This window comes from Pelodiscus sinensis, chromosome 16, assembly GCF_049634645.1.
Source record: "Pelodiscus sinensis isolate JC-2024 chromosome 16, ASM4963464v1, whole genome shotgun sequence".
Lineage (NCBI taxonomy): Eukaryota > Metazoa > Chordata > Testudines > Trionychidae > Pelodiscus > Pelodiscus sinensis.
The window spans coordinates 4,090,563-4,112,424 of NC_134726.1; the positions used below are offsets into that span (position 1 = coordinate 4,090,563).

The window sequence follows — 21,862 nt, forward strand, 5'->3', positions numbered from 1 at the left end:
AGTCACCCTGGTGAATGACAGGCTTTGCATCACAGCTGTGATAGTGACCATTACCTGGAGATGAGTCGGGGCTGTCAGGCTCCCTAAAAGGGCAGCCAGGGCCAAGGGCAAACCTGAGGCTGGGAGTAGCAGGGGAATCCGTAATCAGGTTCCAGGCTGGGGTCAATACCAAGGGTCAGAATCTGAGTCATGGGGCAACGTCCTAATCAAGCTGAGGTAAAGCCAAGAGTTCAAGCTCAGGGACAGTCATGGGAGCTACAGGACCGCCACGCTGCATTTATAGAGGGTGGACAGCCAATCAGGAGTCAGCATGCTGCTGTCTGTCAGACTCTGGGGGCGGAACTTCCCTTGGTCAGTGTCCAACGTGGACCATGGGAAATGCAGCATAAGCCAGCTTTAGGCTGTAGCCTAGTAGTACCTGCTACCTCCCAGCTGTGCTACCTCCCAGGCCTTGTAAACATTGGCTTGCAAAAAAGAGGTTTTTGACCAAAAAGGGCTTTCGGAACAAAATGACAATTTCCCCAGAAAATTCCGCTATACACAGAGACTGTCATGAACAATTTTGTCTCCTGGGAAATGTTTCACTGACAGCACTGAATTTCCCCCCCGCCATCCCCATCATGCCCTCAGAACTCCCATGGGCTGTTTGCTTGATCCATGATTTTGCTTTATGGCTTTTCTCAGAGTTTGTGATTCCCCATTTTGTACAGAATACATTATTGCTCAGTTATTGATTAGCAACTTTTCCTAGAGCTATGTTGCCTTCCACCCCGCACTCCCACCGTCCAGCTGGCGATATCATTATCAACTCCGATAGGAAGAACTATTTTTTCACTGCCCAAACCTTTGCTTTCCTGAAAATGACCAGATGGAGCCTATACCAGAGCCTTGAGCACACAGCGGAATCCCCCGTTGGCACAGTCAGGGCTGCACAAACTTTCATAAATAGGGGCCAAGGAACCTCTGCTCTCTGTAGAGCACATGGCACGACATCAAAGGTAAGTCGCACTTTCGTTTCCTTCTTAGAGATGTGGACTTTGGCTGTTCTGACCCATTTTCTAGAGATCAGATTTTTCTCCACCGGCCTCTGTCTAAGGCCAGATCTTCAGCTGGAGTAAACCAGCCAATTAACAGGAGATGCGGAGCTATACATTCTCTGGATTATAATACTTCCCTGCCTGATCCTGACCTCCTTACTTCAGTGGACATTGTGCACTGAGAACTTAGGGCGCCTTAGTTACGACACTAGGGAGTGTGACATTCCCATCAATTCAATGGAACTAAGATGTCACCCTTTATATATAAGTGCTGCGTGTACAGTCTAGTTACTTAGGTCACCAATCCAAGGGCCAGTCCAAGGCGGTGGTATAACAGGAGTGAACATCTACTGAAGATACAATATAATTGTCCTCAGAGCACTGCTCTGCACAGAAGGGTGCTCAAGAAGGGACGTCTCTTATACAGCCCATCCCTGTTGTAGGTCGCCCTGGTATACGTCAGTTCAGCACTAACATCCTTGATAAATTTATGAACTGTTTCGTTGTAAGTCCTCCCATTCCCCGATCTTACATCGCTCAAAAAAATTGATAAATTCACTCAAACGAAAGCCAGCTACTTGAATGCAAGTCAAAGACATTCCCGCTTTACGTTGTTTCGCTGTACATCCATGTTTTTTGGAATGTATAACGGGAACAGCCTGGAAAGGCGTTGAAAGCTATGAACTTTTGAACCAGCATGGGAGATATTTTCACAAGAGCACTGGAAATCATTCCTCTGACTGTGCTGGTAGCAGTGACATGCTGGCACAGGGTGCCGGGGGCATTGCTGGGGTTACTGGAGTAGACACATCAGGATTGAGTCCATGAATTTCCATGTCATGTCACCTGTATCAGATGCTCAGCAAATGGCCCTGTGTTAATGCAGGGCCACAGGTGAGAACTGAGAATTGCATGGAAATCTGAGCAGTCCCGGGGAAGGATCCTGCAGCATCAGCCTGCACTCCCCTCCCCACACCAAACAACGGAGCCTTTGTCTCAGGCCGAGTGACGTTGGGCAGATGAATCCAGGGAGTCCCAAGGGCGAATGTCGGGGAGGGTGAACTCCAAGGAAGGGGCATCTCAGAGACTGCTTCAGGACTGTAACCTGTGCCAGGTAATATCACCCCAGCAGCTGCAGGTGCACAAGGTGCAGGTGTGCAACACAGAGGGCAAGTCAAAGGCTCAGATATCCAGGACACTGGAGCTCTCTACGGGCCATGTAGGGGGGGTCGGACTTGAGCTGTATGGGAGCCCCTCAATCATCCAAGCGCTGGACAGTTTTCCATGGAGGGAGATAGGGTCAGACACAAGGTCCCAGTAGCCTCATTAGGGCCTGCCTGCTGAGGTAGAGAAAAGCAATTAGCGGGAGAAGTCGGACGAGCCACTATGAAGCAGGTAAAACCCCTAGGGAAAGGGTGGGGGAACTTTTTTTGGGTCGGGGGCCACTGACCCATAAAAAAAATCAGTTGGGGGCTGCACACAAGTGAGAAGCGAAGCAACAAACCCCCCCAAAACACCTCCTTGACATGCCTCCTGACTGAGGAGAAAAACACTCCCCACTTTCCCCTCACACACCAGAGCCTAGGGGGGCCCGGGCTGGCAGATTTTGTGTGCTCCAGCCCCACAGAGGGGACAGCGGCAGGGCTGGGAGTGTGGAGCACCGGTGCTGGAGGGGGAGCTCTGAGTCTCAGGGGCTCTGTGTGGGGCCAGATCTGGACCAGCTCTTTGGGCGAGACGGCAGGGTGCCAGCTGGCCTGCATGGGCTGCCCCAGTGGGGGTGGGAGCTGGGTCACAAGGTGCTCCCTCTGCCCCCAGGAGATATGGAGGCAGATCCCCCGCCTGTCCCTTTGGGCCGGGCTAGCACCGCCGATGCGGGAGCCTTGCGCTCGGAGTCACAAAGGCTGGGATTGGCAGGACCAGCAGCCTGTCCAGAGGGACGCTCCAGAGCCCTCCAGCCGCTGAGGTGGGCCCAGTCCACCTCAGCCACCCCGGCATCGGCCCATGCCTGGTTCTCAGACACACACGGGTAAATCCGGGTCTCTTCTGGGCTTCGGCAGCATGACTCCGGATTGACACCTGGCTGGGACGCTGCCAGAAGAATTCAGCCCTTGCTCTTTGGATCCCTTCGCGGACACAGATCCCAGCCGCGAGTGCCCCGGGGAGGAGCACTTAGTGCCACTGCAAGTGCTGCAGACGGCGCTGCCCCCAGGAACCTAGGCACAGGGTGGCCGGTCAGGCTGCTGCTGTCGGGATGTGGGGGGAGCTGGCTAGAAGCAACGCAGGGTGAGGGAGCGGAGAACCGTTGGGAGCAGGGGCTGCGTTAGCTGCATTGCTCCCTCCAGGACCAGCCCGTAATGACGCCAAAAGGAGCAATGCACTGACCCCAGGGAGATCACACCAGCCCCTAACAGATGCACAGGCTGCGTCCCCCTGACCTCCCGTCTCTGCTCCTGGCTGGCGCTCAGCCCTCCTGACTGCTTGGGGACTAGAGGCAGGCCAGGCCCCTTCTCCGCCGTGCAAGGTTCTAAGGCGACTAACCTCCCTGCAGACCCCTACAGATTCTGTGTCCCTTCCTGCCTACAGGGTGGGAGCCATGAAGCCGGCGCTGGCCCTGCTGGCCCTGGCCCACCTGCTGGGCACGGCCACCGCCCTGAGAATCAGCGCGTTCAACATCAAGGCCTTTGGAGACAGCAAGCTGTCCAACGAGACCATCGCGGGCATCATCGTGGATGTAAGTGTGTGTGTGTGTGTGGGGGGGTGCCACATCCCAGCAACTCTCAGGAGCAGCAGGTGCCCTGGACTCCATCAAGCAGCTGGTCCTGGAGCTCTCGGAAGGGCGTCTTCTGTGGGCCTGGAGGTTGCCATCACTTGGCAGAAGGCTCCATAGCAACCTGGCTCAAAGGGCGCAAGCAAGGGCCTAGTGCTGGGTTGTTTCTGTGCTTGCTCCACCCTGATTGGCTAAGGGCTGGATACCGCCTAATACCTCCATGGTGGCTCCGCCCAGTCCTCCCGCTTACTGAGACAGGCTGAGGCCTGCCTGGGAATCGCTGCGGAGAGACGCTATCCAGCCTTCCCCGTGTCCCACTGAGAAGTGAAGCTGTCGAGGAGAGGGTAGCTCAAGGGATGGTTATGCCTGGGCACAGATGAGTGATCAGGACCTAAGAATGGCCATGCTGGGTCGGACCAATGGTCCATCTAGCCCAGCGTCCTGTTTTCCAATAGTGGCCGATGCCATGGTACTGAACAGAACAGGGCAATTATCGAGTTTCAGTTTCCAGCAGCCACGTTGTCCCCCAGAACACGGAAGGCCTGTCGACACTCGGAAATTATTTCAGACTAACTACATTTGAAATAAAAACTCCTGAAATAAAAAAACTGAAGTAGCATGTCCCCACTACGGGGAGCCTCGAAATTCGTCCGAGGCAGGCTCCGTTACTGTGGACGTGCTACCTCGACGTAGAGCCCCAGGAAGCGCTAGAGAGCAATGACTTCGAATGACTCTGGGGAGTCGTTATTTCGAAATCCAGCAGTGGAGCGTCCGCACTGCCGCTATTTTGAAAGAAGTGTTATTCCTCAAGGAAAGCAGGCGCACAGATTTCAAAACAACCAGCCCGTTCTTTCGACATAACGGGCTTGGTTGTGTGGACGCTCCGCTTATTATTTCAAAATAAGGGGGGTTATTTCAACATAACTCCCTAGGGGAGACCAGGGCTGAGAAGTGAAACCCAGGTCCAAGCGATAGATGGTTCCGTATGTGCATCGATTATCTGTCTAATCACCACTCCAGATACTAGCATTTCCAGAGACAGACGGAGGGTAGCCTTGGGAGCCGGGCCAGACATCCCCATGCAGTGCATCTCCCGCTGCGCACTGACCCATCACTGCCGTGTTGGTCCCTGCTCTGTTGGGATCCCTTGGGCTGGTATCAAACTCCCCTGGAACAGCTGCAGTCTGGATGCTGCTGTTTCCTGTTCTCTGTTTCCCCACCTAAGCCCCCCTAGGGCTCAGCTCCGCGCCCCAGCTTGTGCTCTGCAGCAGAAGAGAGGTAAACGCCCGGCTCCGCTGGCGAGGGGGCCTGTTGGTCCTGGGGGCTGCAGCCTCTGCTTTCGCTGGGTGTTCTGGGCAATTTTCCCTGCGTTTGTGAGCCCCTAAGGGAAGCTGGGGAGCAAGGCGACGGGTGTTCGGAGCTGCCCGGGGCCAGGCTCAGCTTCCCCGCGCGGCGCATTGTGTCCCCCCCAGATCGTGCAGGCGTACGACATCGCTGTGGTGCAGGAGGTCCGTGACAGTGATCTGAGCGCCGTCAGGAAACTGCTGGACCAGCTCAACAGGTGCTTCCCAAACCGTGCAGATGGGGAGGTGCCCAGGTCACCGGAGTAGCCGGGCACGTCGTGGGCAGCTGGAGGGGAAGGAGCAGTACCTCTGATGCAGGGAGTGCTGGAGCGGGGCGCCATCGGTGGTTCTGGCATCATGGACTCTGTGACACCGTCACAGGGCATGTCACTCACCACCGCTCTGGCGCCCCCTCCTGGTCAGTTGGGGGACTAGCTCAAGGCGGATGCCCTCATCCGCGGTCTACACTCGGTCCCTCTTCATCCGCCTGTAGCCCCTCCCACAACGACAGAAACTGCCGCATCCTTCATGGCTCAGCCCTCTGGGGGAAGGTTAGCTCCTGCCATTTCCCCAGTGGTGAAGGGGAGGACCCAGGCTGACCCACTGCTCCTGATCTCAGCCCAGGAACCCTCTGAATCACACTCACCGTGCGCCTTTGCCTCTGTTATCGCTGCATTTCCCAGGGCCACTCCTCTGCAGCTTCAGCACCCTCCTCAGTCTCAGCAGCCTGTCTGGAGCCCCATTCTCCCCCTGGGTTCCTGCCTGCACTGCTGTGCCAGGGCTGCTGCAGGGTTGCAGCCTACTCCACAGTTCTCCCTCCTCAGGTTCCAGGCAGCTACTGACCCTGCTCTGCCCTGAGTCTCTTTTTGTATGGGTTTACTGGGCCCTGATTGGCCACCCCTCACAGCCCCTCTCCTATTGGCTATTTTTCATATAGCCTTTCTAGGACTTTATTAACCCCTTACTGGCCAGTGTGGGGCAAGCGTCCCATCGCAGACACCCTGGTGGGCCTTTGGAGCTTTTCACCAACACGTGAGAAGGAGCCTGGCACTGTGCGCCACCAGGCACACAAAATGAGCATGACACAAGCATACAGTGGTACCAGGGTGACACATTTCATGGCAATTGTCTTGTATACAAAAGGCAGCACAAGCAGAGGAGCACGGGACTCCCTGAGGACATCTGCCACGTGCAGACACGGAGCAAAGCCTGGGTAGAAATGGGGATTGAGTCCGGTCTCTGGGTGGCAGCTTTCTTCTGGGGTTACAGCAGCTTTGTGGCTGCTCTAGTTTACACCACTGACTCCGGCACTACCTAGGCGTCTAGCTGGCAAAGGCACCTGGGGAAGATTTTTAGCTACCACCCCCCTTTTGTAACATGCAGGGGGCTCCCCAGAGGCAGTCAGCAACCCTGTGAGCTACCCACTTTGCAGGAGAAAAATGACCTCACCAGAGGGGTGGGGAGTGAGGTGTGACACACATACCACCTGTGTGATGCAGTGACAAGCTGAGCCCACCAGACACAAGGGGTGATGATCACACCAGACCCCCCTACACACATTCCAATGGTTACTTACAAAAATACACCAAGTACTTTTTCCCCCCTTCTTTTTCTGTTATAAATTCTGGATTCCTGATTTTTCCATGCCAACTCATCTGAGGTAGTGGGTTTTGCCCATGAAAGCTCATGATATATTGTTGTTAGTCTCTAAGGGTATGTCTACACTACCCTCCTAGTTCGAACTAGGAGGGTAATGTATGCATACCGCACTTGCTAATGAAGCCCGGGATTTGAATTTCCCGGGCTTCATTAGCATAAGCGGGGAGCCGCCATTTTTAAATCCCCGCTGCTTCGAACCCCGTGTAGCGCGGCTACACGGGGCTCGAACTAGGTAGTTCGGACTAGGGTCCTATTCCGAACTACCGTTACTCCTCGTTTCACGAGGAGTAACGGTAGTTCGGAATAGGACCCTAGTCCGAACTACCTAGTTCGAGCCCCGTGTAGCCGCGCTACACGGGGTTCGAAGCAGCGGGGATTTAAAAATGGCGGCTCCCCGCTTATGCTAATGAAGCCCGGGAAATTCAAATCCCGGGCTTCATTAGCAAGTGCGGTATGCATACATTACCCCGCTAGTTCGAACTAGCGGGGTAGTGTAGACATACCCTAAGGTGCCACAGGACTACCCAGTGTTTTTAAAGTTACAGACTAACCCGGCAACCCCTCTGAGACTGCCTGTGCATGACTTTCTCTTTGCCTCAGCTCACTTAGCTTCTCCATTATTAGCTTGCCCCTTGTGAGCAGTTCCCTGGGGGTCCCCCCTTAATGTCGCTAGCACAGACAGTCATGTCAAGGCAGCCTACGTATACAAGGGGCCGCAGGAGAATAATGCTCCGCGTTTGTATTCCTGGGGCAGACTGAGGAGGAGTCTGCAAGGCACGAGACACCGTAAGTCCGTCTGTGTCACTCCTTAGCGGGCTGGGGGTGGAGCAGGCATGGTGCGAGGCGGTGCAGGAGCAGGGAGATGTGCTGGGTGCATGCTGGCCCTCCCTGCCCTGGCCCGGGCCTCACGGCTGGCTTCTCTGCTGCCCCTTTCTAGGGCGTCTGCACATCAGTACAGCTTTGTGGTCAGTGCACCCCTGGGCCGGGGCTCCTACAAGGAGCAGTACCTCTTTGTCTACAGGTAAGGCCCCAGCGACCTGCCGGAGCTAGTGACAGTACTAGGTGGGGGCGCTGGCCAGGGGTGGGCGAAGGAGCCCAGCCCTGTTGGGAAGGTGCAGAATGTGCTGGTGTGCTCATGAGGCCTGGGGCCAGGCCAGCTGGGTCCCCACCCTGTCAGGTCCAGCGGGAGAGCTGAGCTGTAGGCCGGGGAGCCTCTGCTGAGCCAGTTTTCACCTCTGGTGAGGTCCCCAATCTCTAGCTCCTCCTGCCCAGCCACCGCGGCTGTGTGCAGCCCCTGGGGCGCACCGGGGCCTTCCAAGAGGGGAGCCCCTGACTGTGTGCCCTCCTGCCGGCAGGACGGGCGCGGTGTCAGTGGTGGACAGTTACTACTACGACGACGGCTGTGAGCCCTGCGGGAACGACACCTTCAGCAGGGAGCCCTTCATCGTGAAGTTCTCCTCCCCTCAGACGGGTCAGTGGGGCTGGGGGGAGGTCTGCCCCAGGGCACTGGGCACACCAGCTTCTGGTCCCTCCTGCGCCTCACTGGAGTAACCCCTGCTCCCCCACACGCTGACCCCTCCCGCCAGGGACCACAGGTGTTACCGTGGAGATATCGACACCATTAGGGAATGGTGCATCAGCTCAGAGACAGGCCTCGATCCAAAGAGTGGGGCTGGATCCGGGCCCAGGAAGTGGTTCCCGTGGGTACATGAGCAGCCTTCCCTAGTGGTCGGAGCAGGCACCAGGAATCAGGCGCAGTGTGATGCCAGGAGGGCAGCACCCAGCCAGGCCAGAGGGCAAACCCAGGTGCAGTGTCTGGCAGGGCCAGGTTACCAGGACCCATTAGCAGGTCTGGCAGGGAAGCAGCCCAGGGCAGGGGGATCAAAGTCCCACGGGCAGCTTCCCGTTCCTGTGCTGGGTTTGTACAGCCGCTGTGAAGCAGCGAGGGCCCCAGCGACCTGCCAGCTGGAGTTCTGCGCCAGGTCCCCAGCTCCTAGCCGGACACAGACGCTGGCTGGTCCCTACGTGCCAGGAGGACCTGGCGGGTGGGGCTGGATGCTGGTTTGGGCAGTGCGTGTCTGGGGCCGGGTTTCACGGCACAGGCCCCTGCCACGCGCTGATCTTGGACACTGATCCTGAACCCCAGTATCTGTCAGCCCAGCGGGTGGGGAGCGTTAGCACTGCAGGCCTATCAGGGGACGACAGGGACAGAGCAGGGGAGACCCAGGTTCGAGTCCACGTGCTGCTTGATTTGGAGCGGGCGGGGAAGCGCTCACATGGAGAGCTGGGACTGGGACCGGCGGTGTGGAACAGCCCCAGGTGTGTGTGTGGGGCGGGGGGGAGTGTTGTGCGTACACGGAAACCAGCTGCAGGCGGGACTCATGTCTCCGGCAGAGGTGCGGGAGTTCGTGCTGGTGCCCCTGCACACGCCCCCCAAAGAGGCTGTGGCCGAGATCGACGCTCTCTACGATGTCTACCTGGACGTCATCGACAAGTGGGCGACTGACGTAAGCCGCTGAGTGCACAGCTGGCCCGGCGGGAGCCACTCACCCCTGCCCCCTGCTCGCCTCTGGCTGTCGCTGCCGGAACGTGGCCGACTTGGCTGTACCAGGCCCTGACTCGTCAGTTACTGGGGCTTCCTGCGCAGAGCCCCGCCGGCCGCGCTGCCTGCCTGGGCGGGCGCAGGTCACGGGGGAGGAGCCAGGCTGGCTGGGTAACCTGCAGGGTTTGCCTCTGGGGATGCGAATCCCGCGTGCAGCCGCTGTGCGTGGAAGGCAGCGATGGAGCGAAAGGCCCCTTGGTGGTGCCTCGACCTGTAGACCTCAGAGCCATGTGCCTGCCCCCAGGACGTGACCCTCATCTCCCCGTGGCCACTGTTTGCCTGGCTTCAGCTGCCCCATGGGCAGAGAGCCCCGGCTTCCTCCCACCCCCTGCCGGGGCCTCGAGGCGCAGTGCCAGTGAAGGGGGGTTCTGCGGCCCACCCTGCAGTGCCAGGACCTGATGGGGACCTGATGGGGCATCTGAGTGCAAGGAAACCCTCCTGGAGCCGACCCCGGGGCAGAGGGGGAGCCAGCCGAGCAGTGAGAGGGACTGATGGCCCCCACAGGCTGTCCTGTGCCAGTGCCAGGCAGGTCTCCCACCAGGCCAGCAGCTGTTCGCCAGCGAGATCTCCGCTCCTGGCAGGGCTGCCCCGGTGCCCCCAGCAAAGGGTGTGGGGGGCCTGCTGTGTGTCGGGGTCTGGCCTTGCCCGGGGGCCAGGTGTGGGGCTGGCTGGCCCCCCCCTCACTGACACGGCATCTGTTTGGCAGAACATCCTCTTCCTGGGAGATTTCAACGCTGACTGCTCCTACGTCAGGCCGCAGGACTGGCCGGCCATCCGCCTGCGCACCAGCGACGCCTTCCACTGGCTCATCCCCGACAGCGCCGACACCACCGTGTCGTACACGGACTGCGCCTACGACCGGTGAGCAGCGCGGATCGTCCCCCGCGCCGCCGCTGGGCCCCGGCCGGCCGCTGGTCTCCATGGCCTGCGGGTGTCGGGGCTGAGACAGACAGGCGGGAAGGGGGCGCCCGCCTGTCTCACCCATCAGGAGTGGGTTTCAGCCCCTCTGCAAGGCAGTCAGCTGGTAAGCAGGCGGGTGAGCCGCAGGGCGCATCAACTCCAGGAAGGGCGGCAGCATCAAGAGACAGCCCAGTGCGGCCGACGCCGGGGAGGGGATGCAAAGGGACAGGGGAGCATGGCAGGCAGGAGGGGCCTAGCGCATGTGGCCATCGCCCAGGCTCACGTCTGGGAGCGAGCCCTGCAGCAGGGCAAACCTGACAGGTTCCAGGACTGGCTGTAGTCCAGGTCGGATGCTCTGTGACCCTGCCTGCTCTGGGCCAGGCTGCTGGGCCTGCGTTCCTCGCGTACCCGGGTGTGACACACCAGCCGGGTGTCTCCAGCGGGGCGGGCAGGGCCAGTGTGTCTCTGGCTGGAAATTGGCAGCTGTCACCTGCCTGCGCTGAGCACAGGTCCTGCCCCGGCTGGCGGTGGCTGAGAGCCAGCAGTCGCTGGGCCGGGGGTCTGGCTGTTGGGATGGGCGGAGGAATTGTTCCCCCAGGGCTGTGCTCCCCAGGTCACATTGTCCCTGACTGCACTGCTCAGGGAAGCCGGAGGAACCCCTGGCCCGGGGATCCCGCCTGGCCCTGGAGCGGGCCAGAGGATTCCCTGTGGGGTGTGGCCCTGTGGCAGCGTTTAACCCTCGCCCCTCACGCCCTGTCACAGCATCGTGGCGAGCGGCTCCAAGCTGCAGCGCTCTGTGGTGACCGGCTCTGCCAAGGTCAACAACTTCCCCGAGGCCTTCCGCCTGCAGCTCAAGGACGTAAGTGACGCCGGCTGGCGGCCTGCACGTGCTGTGAGCAGGGACGGAGCCAGGGGACCACGACAGCTGGGCAGGACCGGGCCCAAGTCAGAAGACTAGAGCAGCTCAGCTAAACTAAGGCCTGCTCTACACATAGGGATTGTCCTGCTCTAGCAGGGTGGGGGTGGGTGCGGGTGCGATTTGTTACAGCTGTAGTTACAGGCAGAGCCCCGCCTGTGGTTGTGTGTGTGTGAGTGTGTGTCTGTGTGTCTGTGTGTGTGTGCGATTTGTTACAACTGTAGTTACAGGCAGAGCCCCGCCTGTGGATATGTGTGTGTGAGTGTGTGTCTGTGTGTGTGTGTGTGTGTGTGCAATTTGTTACAGCTGTAGTTACAGGCAGAGCCACTCCTGTGGATCTGTGTGTGTGAGTGTGTGTCTGTGTGTGCGTGCGATTTGTTACAGCTGTAGTTACAAGCAGAGCCTCGCCTGTGGATATGTGTGGGTGAGTGTGTGTCTGTGTGTGTGTGTGTGTGCGCAATTTGTTACAGCTGTAGTTTCAGGCAGAGTCCCTTCTGTGGATATGTGAGTGTGAGTGTGTCTGTGTGTGTGTGTGCGCGCGCGCGATTTGTTACAGCTGTAGTTAAAGGCAGAGCCCCACCTGTGGATGTGTGTGTGTGAGTGTGTCTGTGTGTGTGTGTGCAATTTGTTATAGCTGTAGTTACAGGCAGAGCCCCTCCTGTGGATATGTGTGTGTGAGTGTGTGTCTGTGTGTGTGTGTGTGCAATTTGTTACAGCTGTAGTTACAAGCAGAGCATCTCTTGTCGATGTGTGAGTGTGTGTGTAGCTGTGCCCAAAGAGCAGACGGTGGGTCCAAGATGTTGGGGTCACCGCCACTCAGGCATCCATGGGTGACCAGCTGTGCAGAGCTCCCCGGGACGCAGTCTCCCCAGTGGGCTCTGTGGCTGTGGTTCACAGGCATGTGGACTGCATGAAGGAGGAAACGCTCTTGGTGGCGCTATGTGGGCAGCGTGGCCCAGTGGGTAGCATGCAGGAAGGGGAGGCGAGAGGCCAAGGATCAGGCCCTTCCCCATGTGTGGCTGGTGAAAGCCGTGGGAAGGGACGGTGACGTGGTGGGAGATTTTACACAGTCTTTGAACGATTCCTCAAGGCACAGGGCAGGAGAGGGTTAAACCTGCAGCTTGAACTTCGTGGCCAGTTCTCCCCACTGCTCAGTGCCTCCGTTTCCCCTCTGAAAGGGCTCTGAGCTCATCAGAAGAGCTGGGGGACTCACAGTCCTGATGGGAATGCAGCCTGGGAGCTAAACGATGCAGACCCCGAGGGCGCTCTGCTCCCCAAAGGCAGGGAGCTACGGGGACTCCTGCCTTTGATAACAAGTTACTTTGCATAGGCGGCGCTCAGACCGGCTTGTTCATATGCATTGACTCACCCTGGCAGCACCTCCTGATGGGGGACATCACTATTGTTCCCATTGTACAGAAAGGGAAACTGAGGCAAAGAGCAGTTGGGTGACTTGCCCAGGGCCATGCAATGAGTCAGTATCAGGGAGCAGCTCTTGATGAAGGCTCGGCCCATTAGCCCATTCTGCTTCCTGCTGCACCGGAGGAATTGCCAGGCTCCATGTGAGGATGGGAGCAGTAACCCCAGGGGACGTACAAGCTGCATCTGATGCCTGCTGAGGGCCCCCATAACTTCGGCTCTGTGATTTCTCCCCTCGGTGCCCAGGCCCTCGCCGTGAGCGACCATTTCCCGGTGGAAGTCACTCTGAGAGCCCGCTGAGCCTCGCCTTGCTCCATCCCCTGCTAAGCCCAGCACCAGAGCCACCAGCAGAGAACCTGGACCGCAGGCGGATTTCCTCCAGACACGCTTCCACGGCTGCTCCTTAGCCTCCTGGCATCTACCCTCAGCTTGTGGCAGACCCTCCTGGCTGCTCCCAAACCCACCTCCCTCAGTGCTGCCTCAGCTGGCCCACCGGCATCATCGACCAGGCACCTGGAGCAGTGGCACATCCGCGCCATGGCACTGGGAGAGCCCTTGGAAATCTTTGGTCTCAGGGCATCCCAGAATGCTTTGCTGGCCTTCGGGCTGGGGGAGCTGACCTGATGGCCTACGATTGGGTGCAATTAATGTGGAACGATGGAAGGCCATTTTATAAGTGTTTGATGATTGGCTAGATGCCGGGTCTCGAGTCACATGAGAGCCGGGGTTTGTTGTAAAGCCCCGCCTCTTGCAGTCATGTGACGGTAGGAGGGTGTCGGCTGTATTAATAGAGTCACGTGGCCAGCGCTCAACTCCCACCAGGCCAATAAACAGACCCTGCCGTGGATTATTTTTGATCTCTTACCATTTTTAAGCCAGTCTCATGATTCTGCGGGCCTGGCTCAGAAGCACGTCACACGGTGCAGAAGAAGAGAGACAGGGAGTCTGTCTAGCTCAGGATCCTGTCATCAGACCGTGGCTGGTGCCTGCTGGTTCAGAGGGAATGATCAGAACAGGGCAATTAGCGAGTGATCCTGCTCCTGTTGTCCAGTCCCAGCATCTGAGTGTTGGAGGTTTAGGGACACCCGGAACTGGGGGTTGCATCCAGTGTTCCCTCCAGAGCTTCACAGGTGGTTAATCAGCACAGCCCAGTCAGTCAGCTCCCTGCAGGCAGTCCTGAGCCCCTGACGGGGCGGGGCTGATTAACCACCTGTCATGCTGTGCTGCTGTTAGAGGGAACACTGTCCGTGACCTACAGCCATGGAACTCCATGAATATGACTGTTCTTGTAACTGTCCCGGCATGGAGTCATTCCCTACTGGATGGCATCCAGCCTGCACCGTGGGGCCCTTCCCCACTCTGGGCATTCCCCTATCAGCTCTTTGGGGCAGAGAGTCTATTCTGCACCTAACACGGCTTGTCTTTATACCCGCCTGCACGCATGACACAATGTATGGAGCATGGGCCGCGCCAGTCAGCTGCCGTTGGGTACAATTACATGCAATCAGTATGTCACCAAATGGGTCCATCTGCATCTGGTTCAGAGTGGTTGGGGGGTCACTTATGTTTCTGAAGGCCTCCTGAGTTTCCAGATGCTGTAACAAGGGGCATTTCTCTGTCCCCGGCAGGGTCCCGATTCAACAAACGCCACTGCAGCAGCAAGACTGCAGCTCAGCTCCACACGGGAGGGGACCGTGGCCATGGGAACAGGACAGGATTCGGGATGGGGGTGGGATGTGGATCACTGGGCATGTGGTGGGACTGCTTCTGCATCACTCAGTTCCCACAATGCATTGGGACAGTTCAGCAGCAGCCCTGAGTGAATGAAGCTGGCCTCCTTCTAGGCGACTGTGACCACCAGCTCTGTGACCACCGGTTCTGTGACCTTCTAGGCGACTGTGACCACCCTTCTGGGTGCTGGGGGAGCTGGAGTGCACGAGAGAGGAGGGGGATGGTGTGTGTGTGTGTGTGTGTGTGTGTGTGTGTGTGTGTCCACATGCCTGCTAAGGTTTTGCTGCTGTGTTACAATGTTTTGCTCTTTTAGAACAAATTAAATCATGACTAATTATTCTTCTGATTTATTACCTCAGGCAGCCAAATATCCTACTTAGTCACAATGGGCAGGGATGTGACCCCCTGCTCCGAGTGTCTCTCACCTCTGCCCAAAGCTGGGAACGGGCGACGGGGGAGGGGTCACGTGCTGACTCCCTGTTCTGCTCACTCCCTCTGGGGCACCTGGCACTGGCCGCTGTCGGCCGACCAGAGACCAGGCTCCAGGGACCATTGGTCTGCCCCCGCGTGGCTGTTCCTATTTCACTTTACAGGAAAAGTGAGGCTCCCTGGTCATTTCTTCTCTACCACTCCCAGAATCCTTGTTGCTGGAAGAACAAGTTTCCTGACATCTCCCTTGGCCCACTAGGTGGCAGTGGAGTCTGTTTGCACGTGGCTGAGTAGGGCCCATGCAGGTAACCCTTGTACTAGGTGGTGAAATTGGGAAAACCCCACAACAATGAGTCAAGGGTGCAAACAGTCACTAACCCCCCATCCTGCAGTGTCCTTGGTCTCCGCTTGTTACCTGGCCCTGTGGAAGTCCGGCAGAGGCCACCTTTCAGAATCAGGCCTGGAAGCAACTTTAACTGTAATTCCAGGGACTATTTCCGCACCTGAAAACTTTGCGGGTTTTGTTTGTTTGTTTGTTTTTTCTTTTTGCCGATAATGACTTAGAAAAGAGCTGGTAATACAGCTTAGACGCCGCTCAGCTCCAGTACTCACATGTTCTCACAGTTTGTGTCAAGTCACATAAGAGCCACTGGTTAGAGTTAAACATCTAGGCTGCGTCTACACTGTGGCTGCGTCTAGACTGGCATGATTTTGCGGAAATACTTTTAACGGAAAAGTTTTTCTGTTAAAAGTATTTCTGTAAAAGCGCGTCAAGATTGGCACAGATGCTTTTGTGCAAAAAGTGCTTTTGCGCAAAAGCATCCATGACCAGTCTAGACGCGATTTTGCACAAGAAAGCCCAGATCACCATTTTAGCCATCGGGGCTTTTTTGCACAAAACAGTTCTTCCCTGTCTACACTGGCCATCTTGCACAAGTATTCTTGCACAAGAGGGCTTTTTCCCGAGCGGGAGCGTGAAAGTATTTGCGCAAGAAGCACCGATTTTGTGCATTACAAAGTCAGTGCTCTTGCACAAATTCAAGCGGCCAGTATAGACAGCTGGCAAGTTTTTGCGCAAAAGCAAATGCTTTTGCACAAAATCTTGCCAGTCTAGACACACCCTGTGAGTTTTTGCGGCAGAAAATACACTAATGAGGGACTCATTAGTATAAGTCGTGATCTCATTAGCATATTTTCTGCCGTTTCTTTTTGTGCAAGGGGTTTTTGTGCAAAAAGAAGCAGTGTAGCCGCTTCCGTTTTGTGCAAAACCCCCGTTTTGCGCAAGATCCTTATGCCTGTCCCGGAGAGGCCTTCTCCTCTGCAGGGTGTACATGGCCCGCGAAGGGGGGTAGTTCAGGACTCCACCTGGGAGCTCACACACCTCCTGTATGAAACTCCAGGGGCTGCTGCCTCCACTTCCTCCCCAACCAGCACCTCGGGCATATATCCAGAGCACTCCCTTCCCGAGAGGTAGCCCTGTGGGTTGGTTTCAGCAAAGACAAGGAGTCCAGTGGCACCTTAAAGACTAACCTATTCATTAGGGCAGGTGCCACCTGTCTCCTTGTCGCTTTCACATCATTTGGCTTTCCCTCTGGTGCGCCCCATTCACAGCTGATTGTCCAAGGTCCGCGGAGTCCCCAGGGGAGGTGGTGCTTGGCATGGGCAGTGGGTAAAGGCCCAGCTGGGGAAGGCAAGCTCCAGGCCAGCTCCTTCCACCCGAGGCCCCGCCTCTGAAGCCAAGCCCCGCCCACCCCAGCCTGATCTTTCCTGGCCACCTGGAGGGCTGGGGCTTCCTTACTGCAACCCTGGCACCAGCCCTTCCTGGCAGCTGGGGAGCCAGGCTGCTGCACCACAGTCCCGCCTCCTGCTCTCCCTGATGGCTGGGAAAGCCGGGCTGCTGAGCTGCGGCCCCAGCCTTCCTGGTGGGCAGGGCATGCAGGCAATTCTGGGAAGGCTGAGCCTTCCCTTGCCTGCATTACCAGCTGCCCATGGTGCTTGGCACAGGCGACCTGGGCACGTGTCTGACCAAAGGAGCGTGCACATGGCTGTGGGGTCTTCGGATGAGCGTGTCAGGGAGGGGCTTTCTCCCAGGGGTTTGCACCTCCAGGGCTGACGGTGCTGGCCCCTCCAAGCCAGCTGCACACTCTTCCCTGCTAGCCCCCCTTTGGAGCAGTCCGGGAGGGGCAGGTAGTCTGACAGCAGGGTGGCTAATTAGCAGAGAGTAATTGTCTGCTGGAGTACGCCAGCCCTTTGGACACAGACACCTGCCTGGATATTTGCTCCGTGCCAAGAAAACGCCTCTGTACAAGGCTGTGATTTTTGTTTTAACGAGCCCCTTTTCATGGAGCTGTGACAATAAATAGTGACCAGGGTGCGGTTTCTCCAGGGAGTGGCCCCTACCTATAGAGAAACTGCCAACACTGGGTGTGACTGCTCTTCACATGCTGCAGCTTCCATGTAGACATGCCCTATACTGACGAAGCAGTTCTCCTGGCAGCTAGATAATCCAGCTGCGGGAGAGATTTTCACACCCCTGACGGATGTTGTTAAACTGATCTAATTTTCTAGTTAGACTAGGCCTAGGAGGGGCAGACTGGCTGGTTAGAGGAGATTAAGGAGCCTGATTCCTCTACTTTGTGAGGCTAAAGCAGGGGTGGTGCAAAACCTGTCCGTGTTCCAGAATGTACTGTTCTCTGTGTGGCTGAAAGAGAAAGGCCACCATGATGGGCCATTCAGAAAGCAAGGCATGAGGGGATAGCCCGCCAGAGTACAGAAGAGATAAGAGAGGAGATGATAACTGTCTAATACTATCTGGCCTACAGCCAAGGGATGGGGCCCTTCTGTTCTCCTGACTCCTAGCATGAAAACAAGGAGACAATCGGTTTGCTTTTTTGACAGCCGCTGCACTCTGAGTGGGTGTTTTCAAAGAACTAGCCACCATGATTCCAAGATCTCTTGAGTGGTACCCTTTGTTTCCTGCCTTATCAATTATCAGTCCATGAGAAGACCTTCCCTCTTATCCCATGACAGCTTACTTTGCTTACAAGCCTTTGGTGAGAGACCTTGTCAAAGGCTTTCTGGAAATTGAAGTACACTATATCCCCTATCACGCCCCCATGCTTTATGAAAATTGGCTTATGAATATGAATAACCTGAAGATAGTGTAGGCAAAATACATCATGTAATATCATTTTTTGTTAGGACCTGCTGAAAGTGTACATTCTATTTTTGTGCACATGTCATTCTTTCCTGTGAAGTGAGAAATATGAGGTGTAGCACTGTTTATAATTCTAAATGTGCTACTTAAGGGGGTGTTTTCTGATACTCCAGAAACTTAATGGCCTGGTGCTCAAGGCAATGATCTGTGAATGGGTTTGTTTTTCCTGTTAGCCCAAACTGTGGCCGGTCCTACAAAGACCTGTGACCAGGTCACCAGATGTCGGAACCCATTTTGGATCTGGTACTTTTCAATTCAAGGTAAGAAATGTTTGAACTGAGCACAGAGAATTCCTGCCTCAGGCAAAAGGGATATAAAGATGGGAAACCAAACAATAGGCACAGGTGCCAGACACCAAGAGACCTCCACTTACCACCCAAGATGCCTGCTAGAAAAATCTAAGACTGAACAGAGGGAAGGGTTGGGCCTGACCTAGGAGGCCGCCTCACTTGTGAAAGAGATGAGTGGAACAACTATTAGGGTAAGAATTTACATGTAACAAGTTCCTTAGTGTGTTAGGATTAGCTGGCGTTCTGTGTTTATTTTGGCTGAGTAACTTACTTTGATCTGTCTGTTTTCACTTTGCAATCACTTTGATCTTGCTTTTTATACTTTTTAAAAATTGGTGTCACATTAGCTCTCCTTCAGTCATGATCCCATATCAACATGGATGGAGCCCCAAGGCCTTGGCATATTTCGTTTATGGAACATGGACTCACCAGAACATGATCGAGGTCTCAAGGTAGGAGAGGAATTTCAGCATCAGCATCAGCATTGCCGTGTTCTGGCCAGGGAGCGTGGCTCAGGGTGGGTGACATCTCTCTGCCATGACGGAGCTGTTGAGGGCAGGATCTGAGCACAGTCGGTGTTTTGGGGGCTTGTGAGCCAGGTTCCTGATGAGTCATTTCTGAGCGGGGTAACCAGAACACAGACACTCAGCCTGACTAATGCTGACGAAAGAACTGTGGAATCCATCTTGTAAAGTAGCTGCCATTTCATGCAAGTTTGAAGGTCACATAATTTGAAAGTGTGAGAAAGTGAAACTTCTACCGTAAGAAGAATGTAGATAGGCTGAAAGTTTGCCAGTAACTGAAAGCCTGCCCAGTAACACGCCTGCACCGAATGATCGTTGGTTGTGAAGCTTGCTACCATAAAAGAAGTTGTAATTGTATTCTAGAACACAACACACTTCGGTGGGTTCTCGCTATGCTGCAGCATTGCTAATAAACTATTCTCCGCACCTTTTACTGAGTGTGAAGCTCGTTTCGGCAGAGCCATGCCCCATATGGCTTCTCTTCCCTGAGCATCACCCTGGGCTTTGAAAGGGACCTTCCGGGACTGAATCACCTTTAACAAGCTCACTGCCCTTTGATTCCAGACTCTTAGCACCTTTTCAGGGATCATGTGCCTTTGCTAGTTACTCTGCCATTGGCCGAGTGGCCCTGGCCAAGCTGGAGAATTCGCCTCCTGGCTTTGAAACTGTCAGAGACAAGCCAAGTCATGAGGACTGCCAGCCTGGCGGGAGAGGCCAAGATGAAGAAGGAGACCCACACGGATGGGGGTGGCCTTTGGAAAGCCACTCGGAAGGGGTAACACAACCCAGTCGAATGCTGCAGTGAGGCCAAACTGGCAGCATCTCCTTACTGAGAGGAGAGCTACGGCACTGCTGTGTCAGGGAGTGTCTTCTTATCTTCTCGGAGGCTCGGCCCGGCCCTGGAGACCTGTGCTCAGCTGGAATTGTTCCAGCAGGTTGGAGGGTAGCTGATACCCCCATGGTAGTGAGGGGGATGCATGGGGAGTGCATGGAGGGTCATGTGCCCCCCCAAATGTCATGGGGGGAGGGGCAAAGGGCCAGCCACAGAACTATCCTCTCTCTTGGAAGATTTGGGGCAACCCCATGCTTTGGGGGGGATTCTAGGAGGGCCCAGGGGACTAGCAGGGCACCTACTGCTGGCAACAGAGGTTGGGCCCATCCCCACACTTAGCAGTGGTGGGAAGCAGAACAACCCATCCCCACCCCGCTCTGCTCCCCCAGCTCCCAGCCTTGTCGCTCTGGAGGGCAGGGCAGGGATGGGGGGAGGGCACAAAGAGAAAGGGCCTGGGACGGGGGGGGATGTCGCAGGCCCCACACACACTCCTAGGGATGGAGTGGTGCAGGGAGTCCTGGCTGGTGCCCCCCTCATATCCCTCCCCAGCAGTCACCAAGGCATGGTAGGCTCTTGTGGTTTGGCCACTCCCAGATGGTTTCCTGCTCACTCTCCTCTGGCCTGGGCCTGCGGTCCCTGAGGTTTCCACTCTTTGTGTCTTCGCCCGGAGAATTTCACTCCGGCACAGCCCTCTGGCACTGCCCCCCGAGTCCCCTCTTGTTTCTGCCTGTATCAGGGCCGGCCACCCCCCGGGTGGCCCCTCGTGGCTGGGGTAGGGGGGCTCTCTGCAGTGCCCTGCCCCCATTTCCCCCTTCTGCCGCCTTTTCCCACCAACTCTAAACAGTCCTGCCGGCCCCAGCCTGGCTTGGGGCTGGGTTTTTGGTAACTTCACACAGTTCTGAAAGCAAACACAAATGACCATGTAGCCTCCCCCCTCCCCCCAGGCTGAATCTGGGCACCTCCTCGCCTTTCTGAATTGCCAGTTTTGTAATCACACAAAACCAAACCCTTGTGCCCTGCCCCTTCTCAAAGGCTCCCCCCGCCACTCTCCCTCCCCCACCTTCACTCTCTTTCACTGGGCTGAGAGCAGAGGGTTGGGGGGTTGGGGGGGTGGGCATCAGCTGAGAGTATGGGCTCAGGACTGGGGCGGGGGTTAGGGTGTGGGACTCAGGGCCAACTTAACCCCAGACTCTGCACCCCATGGGCAAGCTACCCCGCTGCACTTCTATATTGATCCGACCCCACGGATGCCCTAGCGAAGAGAGACAAGCCCAGCTTCCACCGACCCCACCCCACCCCAACCCAATTGCTGTGTCCTTCCAGATCCTCCTCCTTGTCCCTAGTCCCTGGCCCGCCATGCCTGGGTGCACCCATCCATCGGTCCTCCTCCGCCGGGCGTCTCAGAACGACCCCGTCTCCTGCTTCCCTATGGCAGCTCGTTCTCCCCAAGAGGGCCAAAGCCCACGGCCCCTGCCCGTTTCGCTCCCGCCCTATGATGCAGGGTGACTTTGCTGCCACTGGGCGGAGTAAACACTGAGTAAAACCTTTACAATTTGCCCCTGTGCTCGTAGGTTTCAAGGGCGCGGCCTCCAGGCTCTAGATTCCCCTGAAAAATCAGTCGGGGGCCGTACGCAAGTGAGGAGAAAGACGCGCCCCACATTCCCCTCACATACCAGAGCCTGGGGGGCCCGGCTAGTAGATTTTGTGTGTTCCAGTCCCGTGGGGGGGGGGGCAGGAGGGCTGGAGCACCAGCGTGGGTTCCCCAATGCTGAGGGGGGAGCCTTGAGTCTCGGGGACCGGATCCAGGCAAGCCAGGGGCCACACCCGGCCTCCGGGCCTTAGGTTCCCCTGTCTTCTCTCTGGCTAATTTCTGCCAGGCAGGAGCCAACAACCCCTTCCCTTTGATCCCAGAAGGCTGGCCACGCATGATACTATGACAGGTCTCCCCCGCTGCCTCGCTCGCAGGGAAGGAGCGTTCCCACGACACGATGACAAACACCATGAGCAAGCAGGTTTCCCTCTCTGCCTCGCAGGGATGGTCCTGCCGTGCGTGTCTTGCGTTGCTCTCGTGGTTCCGGGCCGCCCCGGCACTCCATGAGCTGCTCCCGATGAGGCAATCCATCGGGCTTTCCCCTTCAGCGCTTCTTCATTTCATTCTATTGTCAGAGAAAACTCATTCCAGCAGCCCCGCCTTCC

General features: G+C 56.7%; 1 protein-coding gene across 1 annotated transcript; it reads left to right on the forward strand.

Moving 5' to 3' along the window:
• Nucleotides 1-869: 869 nt before the first annotated feature.
• On the forward strand, nt 870-14,602 carry LOC102449226 (deoxyribonuclease-1-like). The gene is made up of 9 exons (XM_075899137.1): nt 870-998; nt 3,621-3,768; nt 5,277-5,365; nt 7,744-7,827; nt 8,162-8,277; nt 9,201-9,313; nt 10,115-10,269; nt 11,071-11,167; nt 12,890-14,602. The coding sequence occupies exons 1-9, from the start codon at nt 982-984 to the stop codon at nt 12,941-12,943; spliced, it is 873 nt and encodes a 290-aa protein (XP_075755252.1). The 5' UTR covers nt 870-981; the 3' UTR covers nt 12,944-14,602.
• Nucleotides 14,603-21,862: the final 7,260 nt, after the last annotated feature.